Source organism: Prionailurus viverrinus, chromosome F2 (genome assembly GCF_022837055.1).
Source record: "Prionailurus viverrinus isolate Anna chromosome F2, UM_Priviv_1.0, whole genome shotgun sequence".
Lineage (NCBI taxonomy): Eukaryota > Metazoa > Chordata > Mammalia > Carnivora > Felidae > Prionailurus > Prionailurus viverrinus.
This window is the reverse complement of record NC_062578.1, coordinates 82465435-82475980: the sequence shown is the minus strand read 5'-3', so window position 1 is coordinate 82475980 and position 10546 is coordinate 82465435. Positions and strand designations below refer to the sequence as shown.

General features: G+C 57.5%; 1 protein-coding gene across 2 annotated transcripts; it reads right to left on the bottom strand.

Moving 5' to 3' along the window:
- Positions 1–306: 306 nt before the first annotated feature.
- Positions 307–3256, bottom strand: GPIHBP1 (glycosylphosphatidylinositol anchored high density lipoprotein binding protein 1). 2 transcript variants are annotated; one of them, XM_047842430.1, is made up of 5 exons: positions 3137–3256; positions 2827–2930; positions 2193–2318; positions 1636–1752; positions 307–1508 (listed from the first exon to the last, which is right to left on the bottom strand). In XM_047842430.1, exons 2-5 carry the CDS (start codon positions 2876–2878, stop codon positions 1276–1278), a joined length of 528 nt encoding a protein of 175 aa, XP_047698386.1. In that variant the 5' UTR covers positions 2879–2930; positions 3137–3256; the 3' UTR covers positions 307–1275. The 2 variants fall into 2 exon arrangements, with proteins under 2 accessions (XP_047698386.1, XP_047698385.1); XM_047842429.1 differs by having other exon boundaries at positions 2827–3168.
- Between the last annotated feature and the right edge of the window lie 7290 nt (positions 3257–10546).

Genomic DNA, 10546 nt, shown 5'->3' with positions numbered 1-10546 from the left:
GACAGGGAAACCCAGCTGGGGGGTGAAGGCGTTCATCTCGGTCATGGAGCCGGTGGGGCGTGGTGTTCACCCAGGGTGGTGGAACCGGGGACCTGGGCTTACCTAACATTTTAACTCAGTGTGGCCCCCGAGCTCTGCTGTTCTCTGATGTGCTTTAGTAGGGGGCCGTGTGGGTGGGTGTGTGCCCATGAGTGTGTGCACTAGCGGGAGCAATGTGAGAAGGGACGCACGTGTGGGAGTGCACACGTATGATAGAATGTGAAAAGGCAATGAGAGAGAAACCCAGACAACTGGCTTCAACCCCACAGCAGTTTATTTCTCTCCCAAGGAAAGGGGTCCTAAGGTAGGCAGCGTGGGGCTAGTACAGTGGTTCCTGGTCACCAGCGATCCAGGCCCCTTCCTCCATGCTGCCCTACTAGCCTCAGTGTGCTGCCTCATGGTGCAAAGTGGCTGCTGAGCCCCAGCCATCATTTCAGGGAACAGGAAGGAGGAAGGAGAAGAAGAAAGACATGTCACCTCCACCTCAGGGATCTGTCCCCCCCACCAGACCTGGAGGTTTTCATTAATAAGGAAAGAAGGAAACAGAGAGTGGGAAGCTGTCTACCTGCTGGAGATCCTTGACAGGCAGCGGAGGACTCTGGGCTTCCCTACCCTGGGGATGTTGAGCTGGTGGAGATCAAGGGCCTTGTTCCACACTTATCCATGGGGAAACTGAGGCCCAGACCCAGGCTTCCTCCCTCCTGTCTCAGGGCTCTGTCTTGGTACCAGTCAGGAAGGCCAAGAGCCCAGCAGCCAACGGTGCCAGCCTGGCCACAGTGGACACTGGGGCACACTTGGGTTCTCTTCCCAGCCCCTCCCACCGCCCATTTCTCAAGAACCCAGGCAACAATCACGTGCATGGAGGCGTTTCAGTGGCGGGAGGGTGAGGAGAGAATGGGGCCGCCCCCCCTGCCCCCCACTCCGGCATATGACACGTGTTTTCTCTCCCCAGGCTGTGTGGACCCACCCTCTGAGCAGCTGAGGCCTGGACCTGTGACCCACGTCCTGGCACAGGCAGTGGGGAGAGAGGCCGCAGATGCCAGACAGATCGGACACGCGGGGACACGCGGGGACACGCGGGGGAGGGAGGAGCCAGTGCTGGCCATACCCCTGAAGTCGCTCCGCGTTTATTCTCCAAAGCCGGGGGGTGGGGGATGGGCAGGTGGGTAAGGCACTGGAGTGAGTGCTGGCCATCCAGGGTGTGAGCCCGGCTGGGGTCGGGGTGGGACCACCCACTCAGGACCCCATGGCCTGAAGGCCCGGGAGGAGGCTGAGGAGGACAGTGGCCACCAGACTGGGGCTGCCCTGGGGGCTCCCTGCCCCCCTGCCCAGTGGGTCCTGCCAGGGTGGGAGGTTGCAGAGTGTGGACTGGCAGCAGGTCACGGTCATCAGGGTCCCCTCCACTGTCTTGGCGAAGGGCTGACACGCGTCTGCGCACCACGCCGAATAGGTGGTCAGAGGGCCCGACCCTGGGAGGGAACGGCTTGGTCACCCGGGACGGGCCGGGGCAGGGGGAAGGCCCCGCTCCGGGCTGTGCGCTTTCGGCAGGGGGAGATGGGGCTCCTCCCGCTGCGGCCACCCCAGTGGCCCGCTCACCGGTGTTCCCGTGGGAGACGAAGGCTTTGCAGAAGCTGTGGCTGTGGACGCAGTTCTGAATCCGGTCACAACTCTCCCCCCTGTGCAGGGCCTGGCAGGAGTAACACTGCAGCATGGCTGAGAGGCGAAGAGGGCTCAGGCGGGGCCGCGGCCCGCCCCCCGCGCCTCCCCCTGCGGCCCGTGCTGCTGCCAGCTCTCACCCCTCTGAGAGCCTGCCCTGCAGGAGCCTCCCCGCACCCCTTCCGCCCCCCTTCTCTGCGCCCGGGGCCTCTGCGCTAGTCTCCCCGTGCCGGGCCTCCACCGCGCCCTCTCTGCTCCGCCAGCCCCTACGGCCTCTCCGCCCCGCAGCGGCTCCGACTCTAGGCTCCCTACTCTGGACGGTGGTGGAGGGTCCCAGCCAGGGGAGAGGTGACGGGTGTGCCGAGGGCCAGGGCTCTTCCTCCCCCTCCCCCGGCAGGCAAGGTGACACACGGTCCCCCTATGCCAGCCGCCAGCGAGCCCGGCACTCAGCGGGGCGCACACAGTGCCTGCGCCCTCGGGTCGGGGGAGACGGGCACCTCTGCCCCTGCCGCCTGCAGTCACACTGGCCTCCTCCTCCTCTTCCTCATCGTCATCGTCATAGCCATCCAGCCCAAAGTCCGCGTCGTCGTCGTCCTCCTCCTCGCCCTGCACCTGCCCTCTGCCTGGCCACACAGGCACGTCTGTGAACCCCTGCTACCCGCGTACAGGGGACACACGCTCGAGGCTGTGTCCCCTCCCCGTCCCCCGCCTGTGCTTCACCACTTCGGTGCTCTCTCCCTCCCCACCGTGTCCCCCCTGCTGGCCCCCAAGCTGGCGGCCCTGCTGGCGTGTGGCCTGGCGTTGTCTCTACCGACAGCATCCGCGGCCGTGGGCCAGCCCTTTGCAGCAGCTGCCCCCCACCCGGAACCCCTCAGGGTGGGCTAGTTTATAGAAGAGGAAACCGAGACCGGGACCTGCATTTTGAAGAAGTGAAATCTGGGGCTAGGGAGGGGCAGGTTTGGGGATCTGTGGGAGCCCAGGACAGCTGACGTCCACCTCCCTCTGGCCTCAGATTCCAGCCCGATCCCTTTCTCCCCAGTCCCGCCCCAGGCTGGGTGTCCCGAGGGGCCCTGTGGGCCCGGACGATGCCGCCCCCCCCCTTGCTGCAGGGGTGTCCCCTTGCCCCAGTACCTGGCTGCTGGCACAGCAGCAGGGCCAGGAGGACGGCCGTGGGCACCTTCATCCTGCCGGGGTTGCCGGGGCTGTGTGCTTGTCTCCTTGCTCAGGCGCTGGATCTGTGGGAAGTGGGACAGAGGGCACTTCTGGGGGCTTCCTGGAGGCCCCTGGGCCCCGGCCCCCCCCAGCTCCAGCCTCAAACAATGGGCCTCACTCTGGCCCCAGAGCCAGGCATCAGGCCAGGGACGGCCATTTCCCTCCCTGACTTCGGGGGCCGGGGGGAACGGGAAGTCACTGTGGTCGGCCTTGGGGGTGTCCTGTCCACCTGTGCCGCTGCTCCCCAGCCTGGCTCACTCGTTGGCCCGCAAACCTGGCCCCGGAAGCCGTCCTGCCCACCCGCCCTGCACCTGCGCCCCCTGGGAGCCAGCCCCGGCTGTGCAGACACCGGAGCTTGGCGTCCCGGACCCTCAAGCTGCATATCACTGACCTTCAACCCTGAGTCAGCCTCGCCAACGTTCCACAGCTGCTCGGAGAGTATTTTAATACAAACACCATGGCTGTGCCCGCTATGCGCCCCCCCCCCCAAGGCTTTGGTGGGTGAAGCTAGCTCTGCCTGTACCCGAGGGGCTTATCCCTCACCTGCTGAGACGGCATCTCCTCGGAGAGGCCTTCCAGCCCCCACCCACCACACACCCTATCCCTCCCTGACCTTGGAGGTACCCCCGACCTCTCCCCATGCTGCTTGCTGAGTGGGAGCTGGCTGGGCGAGGGGCGGGGGGAAGCTTCCTGGGAGCCTCAGGGACCCGCCTTCCCTTCTCCTGCCCTCCAGCTGGTGGTGTATCATGTGAAAGCCAGCCTGGCAGGCCCCCCACCTGTCTCCCTGGGGGCACCCCTCCTCCTTTACTGGCCACAGACCTGAAGGGGTGTCGAGAGCCCCTCCCCCCTTCCTGGTGGGACTGAGGATTCGGGTGGGGCAGGGGGCTGGCTTGGACCTGGAGCCGGGGCTGCCTGCCTCAGTGCCCAGGCCCCTCCCTTGGCCTCTCTGGGTCGGTGTCCCTGACTGTCCACAGGCGGCACTTGTCTGAGCCCGGGGTTCCAGGACACGGCGCCTCCTGCAGACCCCTGCGTGGGACTTGGCTCCCTTAGAGGGAGCCACCCCCTACCCACAGGGCTCAGGGCTGGCGGCTGGGGCCCATGTTTAGAGCCTGCATGGTAAATGGCCTGCGCCCTGGGCTCAGAGCCCTTCTAGGTCAGGGCTTCCTCCCTCGGCCATGCCCATATCCAGGGGCAGCCCCGGGGCCCCAGCTCCCTGCCCGAAGACCCCTGCACAGCACGGACCCGGTCCTGCCTGCTCTCCCCAGTTTGGCCGGGCTGGCTCCAGTGGGTGGCTCCCCACCCCCAGACCTGGCTTTCCTCAAGCCAAGTGGATTTAGCAGGTCATTCTGCTCTTCCTGCCAGTTGTGGCCCCGGGCACACTTCCTCTTGCCCTGGCAGAGGAGGAGACGGTGGGGGCGGGGCCACAGGCCCTGCTTTCCTTGGGGAACTGTGCTGTCCTGCGCTCGGAGCCCCTATTCTATCCCTACCCTCATCCTCCCTGTGTTGGCCTCTGTTAATCTGATCCAGACCTGGGAAAGGGTGGAGTGTTTCTGGCTGAGGGGCAAAGGTCTGACATCTGTGGGGACAGGAAGGGCATCTGTCCCACCTGCAGGACACAGGAACGGGGGAATGGAGCTTTGGGGGGCAGATGTGGGCTGTGGGGACAGATGGGGTCTCCACCGCCCTGCACCCCCACTCACACCCAGGAGCCTGTGACGTGACTGTCAGCGTCTCAGAAGCTCATCCGTTCGTTCCTCCAGGCGTGCGGGCACCCATCGTTCGTTTGTTCAGCCTGGCCCCCACCTCCCCCTACACACATCCACACCCCGGAACCCTCAGTGCTCATTTTCTCTAGTCCTTGGACACCCCTGACCCCATCCCCCTCAACCTTGCAAAGTCTCACCTCCTCTCTCCCCGCAAGCACTGTGGTGGAGGGTGACCGAGGGTCCCCGGCATTGGCACCACAGTGGAGCTGCCCACAGCCTATCAGCGCCCCCCGCTCCCGCACCCTCAGCAGGTTACCTGGCCCCACTTCTCTGGGGACCTCTGGGGGTCCCCACCGTCCTCCTCTGGCCCTGATGACTCCAGGGACCTCAGAGAGGTGAAACATACAGTGTTCGTCCTTTGTGACTGGCTGATTGCACTGAGCAGAATCTGCACTGAGCAGATTTCCCCTCCTTTTTAAGGCCGAACAGTCTTCCGTTGTGTGGCCCCACTGCATTTTCTTCACCCATTCCTTCGGCCCCAGACGGACGCTGGGATGGCGAGCGAGTTCTGGCTGCCGTGACTCGCTGTGTGCACATGATGGGCGAGTGTCTTCAGGTCCCTGCCTTCACTCTGGGTGTGTGCTCAGGGCCGGGGTTGCTGGAGCATATGTGAGTCTGTGTTTAATTGGTATCGGTGTCTGTCCTTCTGCATGTAAACACACATGTGTGTCTCATTAAAAAAAAGATAATAAAAAGCCTTGAAAATCTCCCTCTTTCCTTACCACCTCCTTCCTTGTGCGGCTCTCCGGGCGAGTGGTGACATTCACCAGCCAGGAGCTGAGCTCTCATCCATTGGTCACTAAGCACAGGGTTCCACGCGGAAACATGGAAGGGGGTCAGAACAACCCCGAGGTGGTGGCTCCAGCCGCGTGGCAACCGCCCCCCGCCACGCCGCCTGCCCACCAGGCCGCCCCTCCCTTGGCCTGGGGCACTGGAGGGACACTAGGCACTGCCATCCCCAGAGACCCGCTCCTCACTCCGTGCCCCTGCTGAGGGGTTCCTTGCTTGGCCCCCCAGATGTCTGGGGCACCAGTGCTTTATATTGGGGCTCCCCTTGGGAACATCCACGAGGGGGGACATCATGCGTGTCACTTGTCTCATTAGAAATCAATCTCCCTCACACTCACATCTTAGAAAGGCTCTGAAAATTATTTTGCAGGGTTTCTCTGCAGCCGTATAAAGGAATGAAGAAGCTGTGTCCTGAGTCAGAAAGATACGACTTGGCACGCTGCGCTGCACGATCTCCAGTCTCCAGAGTACCGTCTTCCATTCAAATACGCGCCCCCTGGGCCTGTCCATGACCCTGCAGAGGAAACAGTGGGGGCAGGGGAAAAGGCCTGGGGGCCTCGAAAGAAAGACCCTGATGACGGAGATGGAGATTGGAGTCTGCGAGGGGGTGGGGATCACTTAAGTTGAACGTGAAGGCGGGGAAGCTCCAGGACCGCGCGGGGTCCCAGGTTGCGCGGGAGCCCCACATGGGTGCCGGGCTGGGTCCGGCCCCCAGGCTTGGCTGGTTGCTGAGGCCCGTCTGGGAGCAGGATGTCTGCACATCCATGGACAGCAGAGGACCTGTGTCCTGGGGAGGTCCCACTTGGATTCCTGGCAGGTATGATGGCAGAATTTCAGATACAGGGTGTGAAGATTAATAAAAGCAAACCTCACTTGGAACGGAGCTGGGAGGCCAGCACCGGCAGCTCTCATCCCCGACCACTCCTCAAAATCAAGTCCAGACAGCGGACTGACGCCTTGCGGGCTACCGGCTACCGGGCTGGAGGAAGGAAAGTTTCCTCCTCCCCCAGCAACAGTCCAGCCAATGAGAGACAGTCACAGCTCAGCCAATGAGGAGCCACTACACTTCCAGTTTAGCCCAATGGACTTTCAGTTTACAACAGCCCCGCCCCCCCCCCCCCCCCCCCCCCCCATAAAAGAGCTTTCTCCGCTTTGTTCCGGGCACTTGCTTATTGCTTGCTTGTCCTGGCTTGCTGTTCTCTGCTCTTCCTTAATAAATCTATTTTTTTGCTGGTAGGGTAAGGGGCTGTTTTATTTTTAAGTGTTAGAAAACAAAATCCAATGGAGTAAAGTTGAAGACCTACCTGGCAGTCATGAATCAGGCACCGTCCCTTCTAGCAAGTAGAGGACAGCTAGGAGAAGTTGTACAAGATGGAAAGATTTCGTAGGGGGAGCGCACGGAGATCGTAAGTGTTAGCCTTCATCTAAAACTTGTTTATATAATTAGAGTCAGGCGGTACTTACTCTTTCCTGTCTGGCTTCTTTTACTCCTGGTAGGCCTGCGAGATCCATCTGTATCGTGGAAGTCCCATAGCATCTGTTTCTTTTCTTTTTTTTTTTTTTTAATTTTTTTTCAACATTTTTTATTTATTTCTGGGACAGAGAGAGACGGAGCATGAACGGGGGAGGGGCAGAGAGAGAGGGAGACACAGAATTGGAAACAGGCTCCAGGCTCCGAGCCATCAGCCCAGAGCCTGACGCGGGGCTCAAACTCACAGACCGCGAGATCGTGACCTGGCTGAAGTCGGACGCTTAACCGACTATGCCACCCAAGCGCCCCAGCATCTGTTTCTTTTAAGCGCTACACAGTATCGTGTCATGGGAATACACCATAATTTTTAAAAAATCCACCGTACAGCTGATGAGCTTTGGACAGTTTTCAGTTTTGAGCTGTTTCAAATAGCGCTGCTAAGAACATTCTTGTTTTATGAAAAGGATTGTGATAGAATTTACATACAGCTAAGTGTGCAAACTGAAGTGTATAGATTAATGATGTTATACATATACGGTTACGGGGAACTTGTTCCGCGGGTGTTCGGCAGGACGAGCAAACATTTCTAATAAACTTTAACTTGATACACGAGCGATGTCTTGCAATACGAGTGGTGTGTGATCCCGAAGGTCTCATGATCACAACCGAGCCAATGGTTCTTCTGTCTCTCTCTCTGGGATTGTGGGTGATTGTCGCCCATGCTTGGATGCTCGGTCTCAGGCCATGGTGTTTGCCAGTGATTTTTCAGAATGCTGGAAGGTGCCCACAGCGGGAGCTAGTGCATTTTTTTTTTTTTTTTTTTTTTTTGTCACTGCAAAGCACCTGTGGGCAGTCCTTTGCTTTTCCAGACAAGAGTGAGCTTAGGAATGCTCTGCCTCATTCTAGGTCAGGTCGCCTGCAGAAATAGACCCTTTCCTCTGCTGCCTTGTTGCCAGTTGCATGAAATACAGTATATGACAAAACATTATTAACCCTGTGCTGTGGCCAACGTCTGTGCGAGTGTATACAATAGCCCCCATGTAGAAAAAGGTTGAAAAGAAAGGCGGTAAAAAGAACGAGGGGATTACAGTGAAAGTTAAGAAGGAAATCATCGCAAGTATGAGCGAGGCAGGTGAGTGGCCGAAATCGTAAGATTTTTATAAGAAGTCTATGTCGGCCATTTGCACAATACTAAAGAAGAAATAAGGGGGCTAGATGCAGCTAAAGGAGTCATGAGAATATCAAAACAATGGCCATGTGTTCTGGAAGATGTAGGAAAGTTGCTTCTGGCTTGGATAAACGAGAAGTGACTGGCAGGTGATACTGTGACCGAGAACTTTATCTGTGAGAAGGCAAAGGCCTCGTACAGCGACCTCGTAAGTAAACCGCCTCGTAGGTCAACAGAAAACAAAGAAAGCTTCGAGGGAAGCAGGGGATGGTTTGATAACTTTAAGAGCGGTGGCATCCGTAGTGTTGTGAGGCTGGGAGAGGCTGCGAGTTTGGACGCTAACGCAGCGGAGGCATTTGCTACCGAGTTCCAGAAGCTCATGGCTTCCGAGGGTTACCTGCCAGAGCAAGTTTTTAACTGTGATGAGACGGGGCTTTTTTGGAAAGAGATGCCAAAGAGGACGCACGTTACAGAAGAAGAGAACGCAGTGCCCGTCACAGGCCCGTGAAAGACCGTAGCACCCTCTTGTTTTGCGCTAACGCAAGCAGGGGTTTCAAAGTCAAGCCCCTGCTCGTGTGTCGTTCTGAGAATCCACGAGCCTTCAGGAAATGCACGACGTAGAGGAGCCAGTTAAACGTTAACGTGGAGGTCCATCAGCAAGGCTTGGGTCACTCGTATCTTGTTCGTTGAGTGGCTCAACGAGGCCTCCGGTCCTGCAGTGAAGAAATACCTTTTAGAGAAGAATTTGCCGCTCAAAGCCTTGCTGGTTATGGGTAATGCCCCTGCTGAGCCTCCAGGCTTGGAGGACGACTTACTGGAGGAATTGGAGTTCATTAAGGGCAGGTTCCTTCCTCCCAACACCACTCCAGTCCTCCAGCCCGTGGAGCAGCAGGTCATTTAGAACTTTAAAAGGCTTTACACCAAAGTCCGACTTCAGCGATGCTTCGAGGCGACTGAAGGATAAACCTCACCCTCCAAGTTTTGGAAAAATCATCTCCACACCATGAACTGCCCCAAGATCATCGATAAAGCCTGGGATGGGGTCACCAAGAGAACCTTCAATTCTGCTTGGAGAAAACTGTGGTCCGATTGCGTTCTTGGACGTGACGTAGAGGGGCTTGCTCATGAACAGCAGCCGTCAGCTGTCAATGAAACTGTGACTTTGGCTCGGGTCATCATCTCATGGCTCATGAGTTTGAGTCCCACGTCAGGCTCTTAGGCTGACAGTTCAGAGCCTGGAGCTTGCTTTGGATTCTCTGTCTCCCTCGCAAAACTAAATAAAGATTAAAAACGTATTGTATTTTCTTTACTATTTTGTATTACATTACAGTATTGCAATCATTTTTATATGATTATTTTTGGGTTGTGGAATGAATCACCTGAGTTTCCTTTATTTCTTTGGGGGACATTTGCTTTGATATACAAGTGCATTGGCTAACAAGCATGTTTCCAGAACGAATTATGCTCACAAACCATGGTTTTACTATACATAGTAACAACCACTCATACCAAGATACAGAGCATTCCAGAAACCCAGAAGGCTCCCTTGGGCTCCTCTCAGTCTGTATCCATCCCCCGAAGGTAACCACTATTCTGACTCTAATACTATACGTTGCTTTTGTCTGTTTAAAAATTCTGTGTAAATGGCATCATACAGTGTCAGCTGCTTTCGGTTTGGCTATTTGCATCCGGCTGTAGTGCTTGTGAGGACCACTCTGGGGCTGTGTGTGTCCGCAGTCTGTCCGTATGCATTTTTGTTACCTGGTAGTGTTGATCGTGTGGGAATTCTGGAGCTGGTACCTAATCTACTGTGGGCAGCCTTGGGCTTGTTTCCAGTTTTGGCTTTGATGACGAATGCTGCTCTGCACATTCTTGCACACGTTTTGGTATAAACAAGCCTTCCCGTCTGGTAGACACCGGGGGTGAGACTCACGTGTGACCCGCTTTGGGAGGTGCCACCAAACACCTTCCAACGCGTCTCCACCCGTATTGTGAGAGAGTTCCAGTTGCTCCACGACCTCACCGACACTCGGTGTTGTCAGTCTTTTAAACTGTAGCCGTTCTGGGGCCTGTAGTAGTGCCTCATTGTGCTGTCAGCCTTTCGTGTGTGGAAACTGGTCAGTGGATTCCAAAATGCATATGAAACCAGCCACACCCTGGAGTCCCTTCCACTCTCTACTTCTGCTTGCTTGTTTCTCTGTCCCCCAGGGGTGGCCTCTGCCTCGGCCAAAGGCAAATTCTCAGGCTCCCACGATCACAAGGGCCCCAGTGTTTGGGGGGCGGCTGGGGGTTTCCAGGGCAGGTCTGCAGGTCTCCCGCCTCTGGATTTCAGTTCCTCCTGCCTTTGGTGCTCCTCCAGCTCTCTTGAGTTTTAAAAAGATGGTTTCTGTGATTTACCTGGCTTTTCTTATCGTCAGTGGGAGCCTTAGGCCGCAGCAGACGACT

Coding starts and splice junctions, on each gene's coding strand:
- GPIHBP1 (XM_047842430.1), bottom strand. CDS start 2,878: ATGAAGGTGCCCACGGCCGTCCTCCTGGCCCTGCTGCTGTGCCAGCAG. Junction 2,319..2,826: donor GCTGCTGTGCCAGCAGCCAG/GTACTGGGGCAA, acceptor CTGTGTGGCCAG/GCAGAGGGCAGGTGCAGGGC. Junction 1,509..1,635: donor CGTCTCCCACGGGAACACCG/GTGAGCGGGCCA, acceptor GTTCCCTCCCAG/GGTCGGGCCCTCTGACCACC.